This window comes from Misgurnus anguillicaudatus, chromosome 7 (assembly GCF_027580225.2).
Source record: "Misgurnus anguillicaudatus chromosome 7, ASM2758022v2, whole genome shotgun sequence".
Classification (NCBI taxonomy): Eukaryota; Metazoa; Chordata; class Actinopteri; order Cypriniformes; family Cobitidae; genus Misgurnus; species Misgurnus anguillicaudatus.
Window position 1 is genome coordinate 23,015,035 of NC_073343.2, and position 19,966 is coordinate 23,035,000.

General features: G+C 38.4%; 3 protein-coding genes across 7 annotated transcripts in view; 1 reads left to right on the forward strand and 2 right to left on the reverse strand.

Annotated features, from left to right (window-relative positions):
* The window catches only part of LOC141348965 (mitotic deacetylase-associated SANT domain protein-like), a 36,828-nt gene extending 31,902 nt beyond the window's left edge, over positions 1–4,926 (reverse strand). Inside the window, exon 1 of one of the 2 annotated variants that reach the window (XM_073869596.1) lies at positions 4,643–4,926. The gene's annotated coding sequence lies outside the window, so the exon portion shown is untranslated. Of the gene's footprint in view, positions 1–2,755; positions 3,153–4,642 lie in introns of those variants that run through there. The other variant, XM_073869595.1, reaches the window with a different exon arrangement.
* A 151-nt stretch (positions 4,927–5,077) lies between these two features.
* On the forward strand, positions 5,078–11,184 carry LOC141365344 (prostaglandin reductase 2-like). 4 transcript variants are annotated; one of them, XM_073869597.1, is made up of 9 exons: positions 5,078–5,234; positions 5,340–5,458; positions 7,101–7,292; positions 7,459–7,629; positions 8,720–8,929; positions 9,020–9,165; positions 9,246–9,333; positions 9,422–9,461; positions 10,851–11,184. In XM_073869597.1, exons 1-9 carry the CDS (start codon positions 5,195–5,197, stop codon positions 10,913–10,915), a joined length of 1,071 nt encoding a protein of 356 aa, XP_073725698.1. In that variant the 5' UTR covers positions 5,078–5,194; the 3' UTR covers positions 10,916–11,184. The 4 variants fall into 4 exon arrangements, 2 of the variants coding, with proteins under 2 accessions (XP_073725698.1, XP_073725699.1); XM_073869598.1 differs by having other exon boundaries at positions 9,020–9,141; positions 10,851–11,183; XR_012370558.1 differs by lacking the exons at positions 9,422–9,461; positions 10,851–11,184 and having other exon boundaries at positions 8,720–8,893; positions 8,983–9,141.
* Positions 11,185–14,460: 3,276 nt separating this feature from the next.
* The window catches only part of LOC129417697 (transmembrane protein 62), an 18,204-nt gene continuing 12,698 nt past the window's right edge, over positions 14,461–19,966 (reverse strand). Inside the window, exons 8-14 of the mRNA XM_055172525.2 lie at positions 19,153–19,308; positions 18,801–18,960; positions 18,406–18,519; positions 17,815–17,899; positions 15,881–15,988; positions 15,476–15,594; positions 14,461–15,220 (exon numbers count right to left, since the gene is read on the reverse strand). Of these exons, the coding sequence (XP_055028500.2) occupies positions 14,900–15,220; positions 15,476–15,594; positions 15,881–15,988; positions 17,815–17,899; positions 18,406–18,519; positions 18,801–18,960; positions 19,153–19,308 (1,063 nt within the window). The 3' untranslated portion in view covers positions 14,461–14,899. The remainder of the gene's footprint in view (positions 15,221–15,475; positions 15,595–15,880; positions 15,989–17,814; positions 17,900–18,405; positions 18,520–18,800; positions 18,961–19,152; positions 19,309–19,966) is intronic.

Consider the following 19,966-nt stretch of genomic DNA (forward strand, 5'->3'; position numbering starts at 1 on the left):
GGTTTCAAATTGATTGTCAATATTTATTACATTTCATAAATTACAAATACTTTCGTCTTGAACATTTAGGATTGAAAAGTGCAAGTGTAAACATCTTACACTATTAATAAAACGATGTGCATCTGAACAGTAAAAATCAAGTACACACATCAACAAATTTGATGTCAAAATATCTGAAGAAAAGTGCAATAACTGTAAACATCTTACACAGACACACACACACACACACACACACACACACACACACACACACACGCACACACACGCACACACAACTGAAGAACTCACACACACACACACACACACGCACACACACACACACGCACACACACGCACACACACACACACACACACACAAGTGCACTGTGAGGCTTATTAGCGACATTGTGCAGACATCTGAAGTCCAAATATCTGAAGTAAAGCTCAGGGCTGGAACTCCTTTTAACTTCTCAGCTAAGTTAACTTGGTTGACGCTCGTCTGTATAGTTCAGGTAGCGCCCACTGGCAAAAAAATCCTTGTGCTCTTTAACATGGTGTTTTTTTAAATGTTTGATTGCGTTTGTTGTGTTGTACGACACGAGGGAGCTTCCGCCTCTCTGAATAACGGCTTTGGAAACATTGCATTTTGCCGTCTTGCTTTGCGGTGTTTACAAGGTAAAGAATTTCCACACAGCGGACATGTTGTCTAGCCTCAGTCAGCAGCACTATCCAGCTTGCTGCAAACTACGGAATGGATTTCCTGCGTGGGGGCGTGTCTCATAACTGTGTCTCGTTGAGCCGCGCCTCCGTTCAGGAAATCCATTCCACAGTTTGCAGCCTGCCGGCGGGAATCACTTTCGAAATCATTTCAGCAGACAACGTTAAAGCGCAGACAGCTCGGATATCGGATATCTAAGCATGTTGGATCGGAAAATCCGATACGTGAATTACGCAGGTATTGGTCCCGATACCGATACTGGATCGGATCGGCCCCATCCCTATATATATATATTATATAGTATTATAAATAACTTATTTTAGATATTTCTTTATAATAAATAAATAAATAAATAGTTCATTCAATTCAATAAGCCAGTTTAAAAACACTCCGAGAAAAATTTTTGCTTTGTTTGTCAGTGGTCTCTTAAAGGGACAGTTCACAGAAAAAAAGAAAATACTGTAATCATTTACTCACCCTCACATTGCTCCAAACCTGTATAAATTCCTTTGTTTGTCTGAACACAAATGAAGATTTTTAAAAAATATGGTACTAACCAAACAGATCTGGTGCACCATCCACCTCCACAATATTATTTTCTCTTACTATGGAAGTCAATGGTGCCCCAGATCTGCTCGATTACAAACACCTTTTTTTTTGTAGTCAGGCGAACAAAGAAATTTATAAAAGTTTGAAGCAAAATGAGGGCGAGCAAATGACGCCAGATCCTTCATTTTTTTTGGTGAACTATCCCTTTAACAAGCAATTTGAACATGCACAGTTTTAAATGGCAACTAACAATAACCAAGTTAAGTTGACTCCACAGTCAAAAGACAAAGCAAAACACTGAATATATTCTGCAGAGTTGCAGTATGTTACAAAGGGCTCATTCATTCACGCTTATATTCATTCTGCCCTATGTCGAGATCACCCCAAGTAAAATCAATAGAAAAGACAACACGCAGTACTTAGAGCAGCCATCTAAAGCTGCAGTCTTTTCAGGGGTGGCGCAATCCAATAATGAGAAACACTCCTAGGACTAGTACGATGTAAACAACAATTGCATCAACCAAAACAGCGTCCAGTTAAAGAGTAAAGAACACATAGTGTTAGGTCAATATATGCCAACGCGTTTCACTGCATGATAACACATGTTATTTTGTAACTATGCCCAATGCAAATGTGTGGCAATGGATGGTAACCCCTTTAACAAGCACTGTTACCTAATCGCACCTGCTTTTTAATTTAAACTACTGACGAGGCACGAGAGCCGAGACACGCGCTAAAATTCCCCTTGATTTGAGAGAGTGGCTGTGTCTCAAATTAGTGAGCTGCCCACATATAGCATTGTGGGCATAATAGGGGGCGTCTGCAAAGAACGCGTACTACAAAAAAGCTAAACACGTTTTAAAAGTTGTGACTAACGTTACTTATATAATGCGAAACGCTGTTGTAATAACAAAACGCTCGTTTAAGACACCACCAAAATTACATTAGATAAACAAATACAAAACAGTACAGACGGAATGCAATGTCGTCCTTTTAAGTTTGACAAACGCCCCCCACCCCCCAAAAAAATGCTACTTAGGCAGACAACTCAATATGTTTTGAGACACGTCCTGTTTGCATACTGTATCAGTGCCTTTCCTGGACCCCTTCCTAGTGCAGCCAGCTCAGCGCTATTTACCAGAAGTCCTTTGTTGCACAAAAGGGATTATCCAGTCACTAATACCGTGGCATACTGCAACACAGTGGGACAACAATACACCCTATGAAGCAGGCTTGAGCGGCGCAATAATGAAAGTAGTAAATGACAAGCCCCCCAATTCTCTGTTCCTATAGTTGTCAACTGTACTAAACGTGATTTGAAGTTATTGCTTTCATCGTTGACAAAACGCAAAGAGCACAAATAGGAAGTGGTGAGCTATGCTTAATATTTTGCAGCAACTTGTTAATTATCGTCTATTGCATGGTTTCGGTTTGCTGAACAAGTCTTTCACTTCTGCACACATTATTACTGAGCTTATTTGTCGAGACATTTAAAACAAGAATTCTTACCGTTCTGGTTAGTTTGTGCTCGTCCTAAGATCAACGGCACGGTCCATGTGCCGAATGACCAGCGCAACAGCACAGCAATGACTGCATGCTTATCCACGATTGAGTCATGATATGCTGACCTCACTCCAGTAATATTCAAGTCAAGAGGTAGATCATCCGCGTACAAACGCAACTACCGAGAAATGGAAATGGAGGGCTTCTTTGAGAAAATGGCGGGAGAGACGTTTCAAAAATTGCACGCGATTTCGTTATTATTGCACACATATGCGAATCAAAACGCCAATAACACACACTAGTTTACTCGTATACGGAGTATGGAGCAAGATTCTTTTCAGCAGAAGTCTTGTGATCCCCTACTGTCCTGTTGGCCACACCCACTTCCGCGACCATATAAGGCTTTTCCCCTCCATGCAGGGCGCTGCAAATTACAGCAAATGCACGGGTCATGCGGGAAATTCCGTCACTGGGAAACGTTTCAGTGTAAGCGTGCACCAAACATAACCCCATCCACACCTGAATAAAGTCAACGAATTACACAATCCTGATATTTGAACTAACTGAGCAAAGAAAAGCAAGGCAAAGTGAAAAAAATATCTCGAAAGTGAAAACGGAAAACACATAAAAATACCTACAATATTCCAAGTTACATTTGGTGGAGATTTAATATTATATAACTTACATTGTAGACTATATCTATAGTAACGTTCCCTATAGTAGTATTTTACGTCAGAAACAAGCAAAAAACCCAATCCATATTAAGCAAAAGAAAGACTTGGGACCTTCACAAAAAGGAAACACTGTTAGAGTTAGCAGAGAGTACCAACCGACTGTAATAAACAGACTGCCTTCATAATAGTATTTTTTTACAGTTCTAGACTACGCATCAGTCCATATACAAACCAATACGCCCTATAGGGATCATTTCTGCATGCGTGCAGAGGTTCAGGAGTCTCGGACATGATCGAGCATGTGCTGCCGCGAGTAAGGAGACACCCACAGGCCTAATGGTGTCAGTGTTTGTGGACTCTCCCTGCTGTGCCTTAAAATAAAGTGCAAAGCCAACAGACATGCGGGTCATTCTGTGGGTATGGCATGTGTCGAGTGTACCAGTTTCTGGCTACCAATAAACAATATGATGCCTCGAAAATTACTGTTTGGAGGTTTGGCTTCAAATGGTAATGTCATTGTGTTATTATGTTGTGTTGTGCAACAACACTGTAAATGCATATATTCTCAGACAAACTGACTTGCCTTGGCAGGTTAATCACCTAAATTATCGCATTCAAATTTAAACGCAATAATGCGCGACCGCAAATTAGTACATAATTATTTTAATGCTGTCCTTGATGTAAGTGGACTATTCAGTAAATTATGCATGCACTCAGTCAGGATTGCAAAGTACTGCGTTGGCTTTGGGGGAGGCGAACACAAGTTTATAAGACACAGTTGTTGCAACACCACCAAATGTTGCACAACAGTAACATGATCCATCATAACGCAGGTACAAAACTGACAGCGCACTGCTGAGACCCTCACTGATTTAAAGGGAAAGCATTTACTTGATGATAATAATAATAAGCAAATTGATGCATTTGTTGCAACAGTGCTGCTTTTCTGCTGATAAGCACTTTCGGTTACCTCTCACATGTGCAGATGCAAGGCTGCTGCGTTCGTGCAAAAAAGGTTACAGCAACAGTTCAATATTCCGTACAATGATTGCAATGTAAAAGCACATCTAATTGTTTTTGTCAACAACAGGGAACCACCCTCGAAATCCTTCTAGGTAAACGTACTATTTCTACATCCTGCATAAAACTACATAAATGTATGTATTTTTACAAGTGGACGTGCATATAAAGTAAACCGGGTAGAAATTGCTTACATTACCTTTAAACGCATCTGCGACGTTGCTCCAGCGATCCAGATATTTTTCGTGTTGCTTTCAAGAAAAAAAGAGAAAAAAACTTTAAGCCTTTTGCCTGTAGCGTCACTTCCTCGTTGGTAAGAGCGCCACCCGCTGCATATTGCACAGTGATGTCATTTTCACTTGCATTTAGCTATAAACACATTAGTATATTCGTCGTGGCAGTTTGACGATATAAGATAGCCTTATATGAACATTCTTGAGGCCAGTGTAAGCGTATTATATCAATGCTACGTGTGCTTTTAGTATAATAACAACAAAACACCTTCAAATATGATGTTTTGTCGTGTTACAGTAAGACATCAACTCAACCTAAATGTGCAAGCAAAGTAAACACATGGAATTTGTGACCAGCCCTTTAACGCGTACCCTCCAGCCAATAAGAAAAGCGTCTGAGGACCACGTGATTGTTTCAGGAAGAAGTGCATCCGCTGTCCGCTGCAATCATGATTTTGGACGTGGATTTACTGACTTCAGAAGATCTCACGTACTACCCTTAAAGCGCTGAGCATACAATGTTAAAAGTGAAAAGAGTTGTTCTGCACTCTCGCCCAGGTAAACTATGTTGACTTTGCTCATTAACGTAGTCAGTTAACCGACGTTGACTGGTAGTTGTCTCTCCATAGCTTCATTACTTTCAATTTCTCTGCATGTCATTAGGCAAAAATGGTCACCCGGTTCCTGGTAATTTCCGCGTAGAGGAAACTGTAAAATCCAGTGAGCTGAAAGAAGGACAGGTGTTGGTTCGGACACTGTATCTGTCAGTTGACCCTTACATGGTGAGATCACCTTGCTTCTCGTGGCCTTTATGTGATAATGAAGGATAGTATTAATGATTACGTAATTGTTGTGAAACTGATTAAAATAAATGTATTACTGATCATTACTTTACTATACGCGTAAAAACGGATTTACATTCACTACATCAGGGGTCCCAAAACTTTTGCAGTACCCACCCTGACAAGTATAATCTATCTTAAAGGTGCAGTGTGTAATTTTTAGAAGGGTCTCTTGACAGAAATGCAAAATAATATACAAAACTATATTATCAGGGGTGTATAATGACCTTTCATAAAGAACCGTTAGCCTATGTGTTTATTACCTTAGAATGAGACGTTTTTATCTACATACACAGAGAGTCCCCTAACATGGACCATTTTGTGCCGCCATGTTTCTACAGAAGCCCTTAACAAACAAAGTGTTTTAACTAAGTTGTCTACGACGATGTCATGTTTGTCCGGTGGTGGCTACCATAGCTTCTCTGTGTGTTTTAAAAGTGAGGGGCGAGCAGCGGGCTGAGCCGTTGGCCGCAATTCGCAACCCCACCACCAGATGCTGCCAAAATTTACACACTGCACCTTTAAAGGGACACTCCACTTTTTTTGAAAATAGGCTAATTTTTCAGTTAAACATTTGGTTTTTTTACCGTTTTGCAATCCATTCATTCACTCTCCGGGACTGGCGGTTTTAGCATAGCTTAGCATAATCATTGAATCTGATTAGACCATTAGCATTGCGCTCAAAAATGACAGAGGAGTTTCAATATTTTTCCTACTTCTTTAGTTACATCGTGTACTAACCGACAGAAAATTAAAATTTGCGATTTTCTAGGTCGATATGGCAAGAATCCACACTCTCATTCCGGCGCAATACCCAAGGACTTGAGTGCAGCAGGCGCAATGATATTACGCAGCACATAAAAACAGTCCCATTGGTAACTTTCAATAGCAGGGGACTATTTTCGGGCACTGCGTAATATAATTGCGCCTGCTGCAAGTTGCAACCATGTTACAGCAACAAAGTTCTTGATTATTACGCCAGAATGAGAGTATAGTTCTTAACCATCTCACCCTAGAAAATTGCAACTTTTAATTTTCCGTCTGCCTTAATACACGATGTAACTACAGAAGAGTCAATATTTTTGTCATAGGAAAAATTCTTTTTAGTTATTTTTGAGCGCGATACTAATGGTCTAATCAGATTCAATGGATTATGCTAAGCTATGCTAAAAGTGGTAGCCCCAGACCCGGAGATCGGCTGAATGGATTCCAAAACTGTAAAAATCAAATGTTTAACTCTGGAAAAAAAATGAGCCTATTTTCAAAAAAGTGGAGTGTCCCTTTAAGACTCACCAAATATTTATAAATGGAAAATGTGGGCAATACTCTTTCAGTTGAGAGTTGTTTTCATTTTCCTTGTCTTGTACGAATGAATATATGTTTAATTTCATAGTAAGATTAAATTTAGAGTTTTAGCCTAATGGCAGATATCAAAACTAATGTCATTTGCTAGTTATAAACTTTACTAAACTATTTTTGTGTCTTTCAACACAAGTGTCTTTTTGTGACCCACATTTGAAACCCCTGCACTAAACTATATAAATGTAAACACTTAACAATATAAACACTATACGTATTGCAGCGTTGTCGCATGAACGATGATACTGGTGCTGACTACCTGTTGCCATGGAGATTAGAGGAGCCTGTGGATGGTGGTGGAGTTGGAATTGTGGTGGCAAGCAAGAATGAAGCATTATCTGTTGGCAGCATTGTCACCTCTTTCAGTTGGTCCTGGCAGACTTATGATGTGATGGATGGAAGTCTTTTACAAAAGGTATTGTTTATTTCTGCATGTATGACTGTTGCATGTCAGTTTCTCTTTATTTATATATATATATATATATATATATATATATATATATATATATATATATATATATATATATATATATATATATATATATATATATACATGATGTTTGGTGTATCCATGCACGCAGGTTAACCCAGAGATGGTAGATGGTCACCTGTCATATGTTATGGGAGCAGTGGGTATGCCTGGTCTTACTGCTCTATTAGGTGTGAGAGAGAAGGGTCATGTGAATCCAGGAACCAATCAAACAATGGTTGTCAGTGGAGCAGCTGGTGCTTGTGGGTCGATTGCTGGACAGGTAATTTATAAGTTGAGAAATGTGATCTGTCAACCTATATTTAAATAAGGCAAGCATTACTATTGCTAATGCTTAGGATTTTTAATATAGCACAAATTAAATGTCCCATAGACATCACATGCATGTGATGTCACGCCCACTTAACATTGTGCATAAGGCACACAAAGTGGGAAATACTTAAAGGTGGGGTGCATGATTTTTGAAAAACACTTTGGAAAAGGTAGTCGGGCCAAGTACCAAAGCACACTTGTAGCCAATCAGCAGTAAGGGGCATGTCTACTAACCAACATCGTTGCCTGGGTTGCATATGTGTGGGGCGGGTCTATCAAATAAAGGTCCAGATTCTAATGGGGTAGGGGTGTGTTTGTTTAGGTGATTTCAAATATCAACATTGGCTTTCAGAGATCATGTACTATGCCTTTAAAGGTGCAGTGTGTAAATTTAAGCAGCTTCTAGCGGTAAGGATTGCAGTGGAAGGTTATTCATTTGTTTATAATTGTTAGGACAACAATAATTAGGAACACCCCCTAACCACCTTATTGATAGAGACGGGTGACACACAGAGATAATGGTAGTGTGCACGTAGCATAAGACTAGCAATCACTCAGACACTGCATAGCAAAATAAAGAACACTCAGAAAAGTTTAAACTATAATATTATGTCTGTTAAAGGTACAGTGTGGGACTTCCTCCTTTTTGAAATGCATAACCCCCACAGGACAAACACATCATCCTCTGAGACAACGTAGTGAAAAAACACGCTCTACAGAACAGTGTGTCCATTTAGGGCTACTGTAGAAACATGGCTGTGCGATATGGTGACTTACAGCGTGGGTCCCCTTACATGGATGTAGATAAAAAGCGGCTCATTCTAAGGTTATAAAAACAATACAATTCATTTTGTAGGGTCTTTATGCACCACTTATAATATAGTTATGTATATTATATTGCATTTCTGTCAAGAGATCTTTCTAAAAGTCCCACATTGCACCTTTAATGGACATTTGCATTATTTGATACTGTATTAAGTCCTTAATGTATGCTTTTGTGATGTGTCATGTTATAGTAACGGTCCTTACTGTTGTTTAAGATCGGCAGATTGGATGGCTGTGAGAGAGTGGTGGGAATCTGCGGTTCAGACCAGAAATGCAAGATCTTGGTGACCGAGTTGGGTTTTACCACAGCTATTAACTACAAGACTGAAGATATCAGCTCAGCTCTGAGGGAACATTGCCCCAATGGGATTGATATTTACTTTGATAATGTAGGGGGTCCCATCAGCGACGCTGTTATATCACAGGTACAGTTGTTACATCCTGTGCTGATTTTTAAGATTGGTTTGTATCATTGTAGGTCATGCGTTTAAGTGCGGCACTCACTATCTGTGCAGATGAATACCGGTGGTCATGTGATCCTGTGTGGCCAGATCTCACAGTACAATAAGGATGTGCCTTATCCTCCACCTCTTAGTAAAGATACCCAAGATACTTTATGTCGTAAAAACATCACAAGGTACAAAACCCTTAAAAGAGGAAAGTAGGTTGTATTGCCTGTCATCTGCCACATGTGTATGTGGTTTAGTCTTCATATTTGATATTTACATAATGTGTTTACAGGGAGAGGTTTGTAGTATTGAACTACATGGAGAAACATGAGGAAGGTCTGGTTCAGCTCAGTCACTGGGTAAAGACAGGGCAGATAAAGGTAAGAGGAGTCAATAACACATACTGTGGCTGTAATGAACTGTTAATAATCCACACATGGACAGTTTGTTTCTCTTTTTATTTTACAGGTGCTGGAAACTGTTGTAAATGGTATAGAAAACATGGGAGGTGAGAGATGACGCTTTCATTATTTTTCTATAGTGTACTTTGCATACATATTAAAAAAAAATTTTAATAGTTTTTTGCTGTAAATGGATACAGATACAGGAGTTGGTTGGCTACACTATGGCACTTGCTACTTAAAGGAGACATATCATGAAAATTTAAGTGCTATTATTGGGTCCCCAGTACTTGTATCAACCTAGCAAATGTGTAAAAGATCAACCCAGTAACTTAGTTTTGGTAAACCGTTTTCTGCAAGCATGTGAAAAAATAGGTCATTGAAATTCCTCCTCTTGTGATGTCAGAAGGGGATAATACCGCCGCTTAATTTGCACAAAATGACAAATTTTTGCTCACACCTACAGAGTGGCAATTTTAATATGCTATAATATATTATCTATAGGGTATTTTGAGCTAAAACTTCACATTCATACTCTGGAGACACCAAAGATTTATTTTACATCTTAAAAAAACCTTGTGGGGTCTTAATGAGCATAAGAAAGGTGAGAAATCAGCCCAGAACTACATGGGAGGAGCTGGTCAATGACCTGAAAAGAGCTGGGACCACCGTTTCCAAGGTTACTGTTGGTAATACACTAGACGTCATGGTTTGAAATCATGCATGGCACGGAAGGTTCCCCTGCTTAAACCAGCACATGTCCAGGCCCGTCTTAAGTTTGCCAATGACCATTTGGATGATCCAGGGGAGTCATGGGAGAAAGTCATGTGGTCAGAAAAGACCAAAATATAACTTTTTGGTCATAATTCCACTAAGTGTGTTTGGAGAATAATACCACCCCTTAGTCTGCACAAAATGGCACATTTTTGCTCACACCTACAAAGTGGCAATTTTAAAATGCTATAATAAAATATCTATATGGTATTTTGAGCTAAAACTTCACATTCATACTCTGGAGACATCTAAGATTTATTGTATATCTTAAAATGTTTTGTGAAATGTCCCCTGTAAGTTTTCCTCCAGGCAATGAGAGGTTACATGAATATTCCTGATTATACTGCATTTTAGTACTTGCTATCTGTACACTTTACCGGACCGCTACTATTTGAGCACATGGTTGATCATTAGCTGCACATGTATGTGTACATACTGTAACTTAATATAGCCCTTTGAGTTTACCTGATATTGTGAAACTTGTATAACAAGTCTCTATGTAACCATGCATGTGAAAAAAAGTCTTTTTCACCGTTTCTACATAAAATCATCCTAAAAAATGTAACCCTGATATCCTTAATACTGACTAAGGTGATGTCAAAGATCAAAATTAAAGTGAAATCAAAGAATGAAATAAAATATTTATACTCATAGATAATTTTACAAATGTTTAGGGTGTTAAGATGGTGGCACATCTTACCTCACTCTCTCTTATCTTTCAGATGCTTTTTGCTCCATGATGACCGGAGGCAACGTAGGTAAACAGATTGTCAAAATTTCAGACTGAGTCAGTCCATCGGAAGGTGGTGTTTTCCCTGAGCCCTTGGATACTCATTGGGCCTATGAGCAAGGAACTTGGCTGCTCTAAACGCTTGTCCTGTAATAAGTGTACTGTCGATTACAGTAAAAGCATAAGTTCAGCGAGTACTTGGGTTACTAATTAAGCATTACAATGTTTTTCTCTTAAATGTCTATTTAATGTTGTCAATGAATAGTTTAAAAAATATATTTTACTGCTAATAAAAGAATGAATTAAAAAATGTTTTGTAATTTATATAAGGGCTGTCAAAAGATTAATCGCGATTAATCGCATACAAAATAAATATTAGTTTTCGCATAATATATATGTATATGCACTGTGTGTAATTATTTTGTATGTATAAATACACACCCACGCATATATGTATTTAAGAAACATTTACATGTATATAAATATTTATTTAGATTTCAATATATTTTATATTATATATATAAATAAAAATATATACATAAACTACATTTTTCTTAAATGTATACATGTATGGGTGTATTTATATATAGATGATATTACACACAATACACACAAATATATTATGTGCAAACATTATATATATATATATATATATATATATATATATATATATATATATATATATATATATATATATTTTGTGTATGCTAATTTATATATTGTGTATGCATCAAGATTTTTAAGTCCTATCTTCTTAAACAATCCTTTTACTTAAAGTATGAAACCAAATCACAATATTAAATCTCTTTACTGTGTTATATGTGAATACAGCCAGATAAACCAACACTGAAAAAAAATTGGCTCAACTTAATAAAGTAAGTTGCCTGGTTTAAGTCAACGAATATTTTTAAGTTAAATTAACTCAACATTTAAAGGTAACCAGGTAACTGACTTTCAGTTGAATCAACAAATCCTGTTTTTACAGTGAATGAATGTAAGGAGATGAAAAATGTCAAATTTCACAGATTTAAAACTAATCTTACCCCTTATTTTTTTGTAAATCAATTTTTAAAGAAATATCTCAAAATAGAAGATGTGTTTCACAGAAAAAAATACCAACAGACAATTCTTGGTGCTTTCACACAAAAAAAGTGTGCACTTCCTGACAGCATTTGAAACTATGAAAGCCACATCACTTAAACAGAGAATGCCCATAAACAGTGCATAACAACTGGAAGCAATATACATTACAATATCATTTTGAATTAACACATTAAAATAATAAAAAATATATACAATAATCGCATCAAACATTCATAAAATCCTACTGTCATCACAAATCTAGATTAACATGAATTGAATAAATGACTCTTCTAAAAATGTTCACTCTCATTATCATGAACCTTTAAACCGCAGGTCTGAAATAACATTCAGGTTATTGAAAGACAAACTAGAGCAGCCTTTTGTTTAAGTTTTTACTTTCCTGAGAGACAACAGAGACGTTGAGTGACAAAACACACATCAGTGAATACACCAGAAACCCTTTCTGTTACCCGTCAAGTGGATTATGTGAGCAAAGAAAGACCTCAATGAAAACAGTTTTTTTTTTTACAAAAATGGTCATTGTCTTTTAGGATGTTTGTGTGGTTTGCAATCGTGCATGAAAATTTTGTGAATACTGTGCACATTTTATTGTGTCCATGCATTCAGTGTTATCTGTATGCTACGTTAAGTTGTGCTATTTTGACTCTAATTTTTGGCCTAATTTTAAATATTGATGTGTTTCAGTGTACAGTGTAGTTAAAACTTACAATATAAGACAGTACTCTGATCCAACTGATAAAATGGACAGCTTGTTTTTCCATATGATTGACTTATTGCATGCAATAATGAGCATCCTATCGTGTCTATCCTCTTTCTGTAAAGAAATACCGCAGTGGCAGTTTCATGCATAAAGATTTAGTCAGTAATTCAGGCAGTTTTGTTCATTTCTTGAATGCCTTTTACTCATTAAAACAAGTACGATTTGACAAGTGTTATTCAGTTTATCGGAGTAAAAGGTACGTAACGTCGTCTTGGAGACTGGAAAGGGACAGTTTACTCAAAAATTAAATTGTTTACTTGCCCTCATGTAATTTCAAATCTGTCTATTTTTGTTTCTCTCATGGAGGTTTAGCAGAATGTTGACTTTTCATAAATTAGATGCTGTCAAGCTCCAAATATGAATCATAAAAGTAGGCTGTATGAATTGTTTGCAGTATTCTAGGTCAGAGAGGAACAGACTGAAATTTAAGTGGTTTGGCAACAATGGTGGCAAATGTGGTTCTTGTGCGTTTCAAAATCAATCACGATCACCAAATTTGAACATGTACATAGATTTAAAAGATATGGCAAAGGGTAAAAGGATATAGACATGACAATTTTATGCATGTTTAAATTTCTATCGCACAATGTATAAATCTATTAAACGTGTATAAAAGTAATTGTATAAAAAATAGCAGGATAAACTTTGCTCTGCTTCAGCCAAATTTCACCCCTTAAGCAATCCGAGATACACATGTCCATCATCTTTCAGACAAGCACATCCGGAGCCATTCTAGCAAATGTCCTTGCTTTTCCAAGCTCTACAATGGTAAAAAGCAGGGATGAGGGAACAACCTCCGACCCTAAACCCCAAAAAAGTTGCATTCATCCCCATCTTGAAGCAAAGACGGCTTTCTTACAATATTGCTTTGATTACCTGCAAAAGACCTTTATTAACCCCTTGGAGCCGTTTGGATTACTTCTGTAAAGAATGAATGCACTTTTTTGGGATTCAAAGTCAGAAGTTGTTCCCTGATCCCTGCCTTCTCCCACCACAAACCTGGAAAAGCAAGGACATTCACCAAAACAACTCCAAATGTGTTCAACCGAAAGACGATGGACATATGTATGTCAGATTGCTTGAGGATGAGTATATCATGGGGTAATTTTGATATTTGGCTGAAGTATCGCTTTAAAGGAACACGCCCAGATTTTGGGAATCTAGCCCACTCACCGCATCCCCCAGAGCCAGACAAGTCCACACACACCCCCCTCATCTCCGTGCCCGCTGCCACTCCGTCCGACGCAGCCCCCGCCAGCCCAGCCCAGCACAAAGTCTGGAAGCGAATGGCTCCAGCTAGCAAACTGCCCCCAACAAGCGACAAAACAACGCGAACATTTTACTATTTATGTGTTGTGATTTGTATAGTCACACCGTGTACAAATAACATGGTCATATGAGAGACAGCCATCTTTTAACAGTATACATACTGGGAACTACACTCTCCGAAGACGAAGCACTGCTACTTGGGCGGAGTGATTTGCAGGGGGCTTCTCGGGTGCTGCGAGCAAATCACTCCGCCCAAGTAGCAGTGCTTCGTCTTCAGAGAATATAGTTCCCAGAATGTATACTGTTAAAAGATTGCTGTTTCTCATATCACCTTGTTATTTTTACACAGTGTGACTATACAAACCACAACACATACAGTAAATAGGAAAATGTTCGCGTTATTTTGCCACTTATTGGGAGCAGTTTGCTACCTGGAGCCATTTACGTCCAGACTTTGTGCTAAGCTAAGCTAGCGGGGGCCGCGCCAGACAGAGCCACAGCACGCACGGAGATAAGAAAGGCATGCATGGACCCATCCAACTCTGGGGGACACGGTGAACAAGCCAAATTCCCAAAATCTGGGCGTGTTCCTTTAACCTGTCCTATGGGGAATACTAAAATCGCAGGTTTGGAATAGCATGAGGAAAAGTAAATCTTGATTAGGTTAAGGATTTTTATTTTGGGGGAATTGCCCTGGCTGTAAACTCTAAAAACGTGTCTTAGTGTTAATAAAAAAGTTTGTAATAGGAATTTGAATGCGAACTTGGCTTTCCTAACATCTGATGGCAATGACTGGCAAATCTGATACTGAAGAGAAAAAGGCAAAAAAATGGAAGAACCTGGCACAAAATGTCTGTCAATAAAAGTATACAGGCCAAATACTATGGGTGATAACAATGGTGTCACTGTCACAAAGGTTTGTTGGTTTTACTATCATCAGAGAAACGAGGCGGCGGTCCGCACCAGACCCTGTACACCAACAGCACAGCCATGAGCAGGGCCCATGTACGCACTGGAGACAGGAAAAACGCCAGTGGCCCATAGGTCGCCAGCAAGAAGAAGCAAGAATAGGCCTGCCAGATCAAAAGCACCAGCATGACCACGTGCACCGGCATAGTCCACAGGCGGCCACCTGGCTGGCAGAAATGCGAGCGGAAGTTGGTGCCGTGACATCTGTGATGAATACTCCAGCAGAGGTAAAACGTGAGAGGCATGTTAAAGAAGAGGACCTGTGGGGCACAGACAGGATTTCATTTTATACAATTCAAGGTTGTGATCCATTTAGAACTGAATTGAGAAAGACATAACAGGATGTATATTATTTTATGTGCTGTATGACATTCCTGTCTTTCCAATTTATCGAATTCATTTCAAATTCCAACTGAAGGACTTTTTTAGGAATTCCTAAAATCTGACTTTTGTCCAACCCTGATGTACTCATGGATGTACTCATAATGATCTGCATAAAAAAAATGCTGCATTACCTGCAAAAATCCAACAGCAAAAGACAGACTTCCTTCATGAAAATGCCCATCCACAAACACCCCAAAAGCAAAGCAGGCTCCAGTGTGCCCATCAATTACTTCCCCAATGAACCATGGGCCTGTAAACACCAGACAAAACACAATTCTTAACAGTAATTGCAAAAAACAACAACATCCTGGACATACTTTCATTGTGCACAAATGGGGTCAGGGGTCGGTTATGAGTAAGGTTATAAGACTGAAAGGTAATTATCTATAATAAATTAAATGTATAATTATGTCATTAATACCATTTATTCACACTTCTGCAAAGATTAAACAACACTCTTAAGATCTGAAAAAATATTATTTCGGTGTTATGAGTGATTATGTCCAATCAATTTGCAAAAATTGACAATGACTTACCTAACGCAGTGCACAGGTTGAACAGCAGTAGAGAGTAGTAGTAGACGTTGATTTTACTGACAAGATGTAAGGATGTTAATGCTTGACAAATCAATCCTGTAAAATGACCTATCATCACAAAAGGAACAGATTTTTTACAATAAAACTGTTAACACTTTAGACTAAGGTTGTATTACCTACAGTTAAAATTAGTAAATGCATTATAACACCAACTTTGTTAAAGGGAGGGTTTAAAGCTATTTCATGCATTCTGACTTATTAGCAGTGTTTAACTCTTTCCCTGCCATTAACGAGTTAAATCGTCAATTAAAGGCAAGGTGTTTGATTTGATCCAGAAACATTTTTAGTTATGCTGGTTGAAAGTCTCCTCACATCCTCATAGCAATCACTATGTTAAAGGTAACACCACCGTTTTTCAATATTTTAGGTGTTTTCCTTTAAAGTGTTTCTGTGTAAAGCGTAGGCCCAAAAAAATGTTCAACAAATTATTAAAATCGGACCGAAAGCAATAATTGGACGCATGCAATTTTTGCTCCTCCTCTGTGAACGCGTTTTGCATATGCCATTGCGCACCCTGTTCACGCAGACATCATGCGTCATCAGCGCGTTCGCGTGCACTCACCTCTAGAGGTGTGTGTTAAATTACCTGCGATTCTCATGCGTATCTCATTAGTAAAGTCGCTTTCGTGATTAGTAGTAAATCGTCATTACCTGCTTTCAGATGGAGTGGCATTAACTACACAGAGCCGTATTTCACAGAAAATCGCTGCAAAATACGCATTCCAACAGGTTTTCTCGTAGTTTTTGCCAACTCCATTGACTTGTATTAGATGTGCTGTGAGGTACGGTATTACTCCGCGCCGGGAACTTTGTTTCTATTCTTGCAAATGGCAACTGCGGATTAGCGCCACCACCTGGGCTGGAGTGTCTATTATTCAAGCTCTCAGCGGAAGAATGTATGAGTGTGAGGCGTTTGGTCCACAAGTTAACAACGAATGCTAAAACACCTGTTGGAGGGCATCTTTTGCGGCGATTTTTGTGTGAGCATACCAGTGAACACACCTAACCACTCGGTGAGTTTCACGTCTTTGTAAACGAAAGTTTAATGCATTTAAGGAAGGATTGTTCCAGTGCACCCATCAACCCATTGTAGAGGTGGGAGGTGAAACACAAACACCCAAAAACTCTCGGGGCAGCCGCATACGTCGAAATTTCAGTCAAAACCATTCTATTTCACCATAAACAATCTGAAAACAGGGCTTTAAGTGTAAAATACCGAACTTGTCCTTTAAAGGGACACAAGGCAGCATTTTTATGTTAATAAATCATCTTCGTAAGTCGGTATATGGTTAAATGACTCATTACATGACGAATGAAGACCCTCTCGCCCGCCCCTACCGTCTGTAGGAAGAATACCCCACTTGCAAGTTCGCTGTATCCGACCCGGTGTCATTCAGTCTCGTAAGGTCTCAGATATAGAAAGCATTTACTCCCAGACACTAGGGGGAGCTAGTAGAGAAATAATACTCAGACTTGCCTGGTGTGCCTTTAACAGCATGTGTTATGTGACCTTTAATGTTAATTAATGCCAATAGCTCAGAATTTCAATAGCTCAGATGCAAATCCCTCTGACATGTTGTCTAGTAAATGACTCTTAATGGATTCAGCCAACACACCGATAAATTTGAATGAACTGAGGCCAGGATTAAGCGGATTTGAAGCAAAAGTATTTGATGAATCTATAATACACATTAGAGTTCGATTAATATTATTATCTTATTTTTGACTGTGGTGTCGTTTAGAGACTTTTGCAGCTTTTATATATAGAATGATAACTACTGTAGAAGTATTGTTCACTGTTCATGTTAACTAATATTAACAAATACAACCTTATTTTAAGGTTTTACTGTAAAATAATCCAATCTAGTACATACCTCTTGTAGAAGACACATCCATATATCTGAAGACTACAAGCCCACCAAGGTTTATTAACACTATTGTGACAAATAAAATCCGCGCCTGTGGGAACACAGAAGATGCATAATTATCTATAAACACGTTCAGTAAATATTACAATAAGAAATGCGTAGATGAATCAAGAAATGCATAAATGTGACCCTGGACCACAAAACATTAAGTCGCACAGGTATATTCATAGCAATAGCCAACAATACATTGTATGGGTCAAAATAATACATTTTTCTTTTATCAATAAAATCATTAGAAAATTATGTACGAGTAATCCATGGGGATATTTTGTACATTTCCTATCGTAAATATTTCAAAACTTTATTTTTGTGAGTGGATGCAGTTGCTAAAGACATTTGAACAACTTTAAAGGTGACTTTCTCAATATTTTGATTTTCTTATTATTGGTTTTGTGGTCCAGGGTCACACATTATAATTCATTAAAATTTGTATTACACTAGCTGCTATCATATGATTTAAAAACCATGTAGTATATCAATACAGCATCTTATATGTATTCATTTTTACTTAGCCAATGATTTGTGTTGTTTTCCTACCAGTATGTAGTGGTCTGTGAGGAGAATAAAGGATTGTGTGAAGCTGAAGCCGGGGATAAGATCTTCTTCCAGGGTGAACAGCTGCTCTTGTATTTTTGAGCGACCTGCTGAGTCCTGGCATGAGAATAGCAAACATGGCACAGCCATTTTATTCAGCCAATTGGGAAATTGTAGTGAAAAACTTCAATCAGTTCTGTATTAAAATAGTGTTATTTGCTTCACAAATATGAATAGTTTGTGTAATAAAGCAAACATGTTACTGCATGCATCATCAGCGCAAAAGATTGTGGGTCCAATCCCAAGGACCACACATGTATATGTTGTAATGCACACATGAAGAAAGTACTTAAAATACTCCAAAAGGATCTCTTAAGAATTTTTTTATCTTAAAGTACCTCCACTTTAACACTGATGGTGTGCAGTCCTGTAGAGTAGAGTGACGAATCCCATGGTAGCACATACAGAGGTCCTTTTACACTGACAGCTTCCCCCAGTGTATCTCCATCCACACTAACATACACAGCTGTGATCGGAGACTCCGAGAAGGCCAGGACCCTACACAAACCAATGCACAGCACATGCCGCAACGATAAGTGCTGTGTGCCAAACGGACAACTTCAAGACAATCTTGGAATGACAGGACAAGACTCCATGCACTAGATAAACTTGAATAAGGTTTGAATGGGAAATTTTTTTTTTCATTTGGTCTGAATGGTTGAAGGTTTAAGAAGACACACACAGAGACACCTGATGTGTGTAGAACTGCGTATGCGACCGAGAGGTTCCACTTCTGGATTCAGGTACTGAGCATCTTTAGGATTAGTGATGAGCACAGCTGGCCAGTCCTCAAACGTCAAGTCCGAGAAACTAAGCAGGTCATGGTCAAAAGCCAATATTCTGTACCTGTATCAAAGACAAGATCTGTGTGTGACTTTTAGCAAAAGTGCGCAAAACGCATAATGGTTGTGTGTTTCTGTGCAGTTGCTAAGGTATTCTGAGTGGTTTTAAGCATGCTGCTTGCTATGTGGTTGCTTTTTGGATGCTAGGTGGCTTTAAGCATATCTTCATGTATCTATGCTAAGGTGTTGTGGGTGCTTTTAAGTGTCCTGCTTTGTGGTTGCTAAGGCGGTTTTAAGCATGTCTGTGCCTTTGCTAAGTTTTGAATGGTTTTAGGCATGTTGCTATGCAGTTGCTAAGGTGTTAGGAGTGATTTTAAACATGTTGCTATGTGGTTGCTAAGGTGCATTTTGCTATGTGGTTGCTTTTTGGTTGCTAAGGGGCTTTAAGCATGTTGTCTATGCATTTGCTAAGTTCTGAGTGGTTTTAGACATGTTGCCAAGTTGTTGCTAAGGTGTTTGGACTGGTTTTAAGCATGGTAATATTCAGTTGCTAAGGTATTCTGAGTGGTTTTAAACACGTTGTTATGTGGTTGCTAAGGTTTTTGAGTAGTTTTCAGGCATGTTCCAATGCTGTTGCTAAGGTGTTCTGAGTGGTTTAAGTGACCTGCTTTGTGGTTGCTAAGGTGGTTTTAGACATGACTATGCATTTGCTAAGTTTTGAG

Bases quoted from the DNA above. Each gene is read 5' to 3' on its own strand.
- LOC141365344 (XM_073869597.1), top strand. From the start codon at position 5,195: ATGTTAAAAGTGAAAAGAGTTGTTCTGCACTCTCGCCCAG. The intron at 9,166-9,245 runs GTAGGTTGTATT...ATGTGTTTACAG, and splicing joins AAAACCCTTAAAAGAGGAAA to GGAGAGGTTTGTAGTATTGA. The intron at 9,334-9,421 runs GTAAGAGGAGTC...TTTATTTTACAG, and splicing joins TAAAGACAGGGCAGATAAAG to GTGCTGGAAACTGTTGTAAA.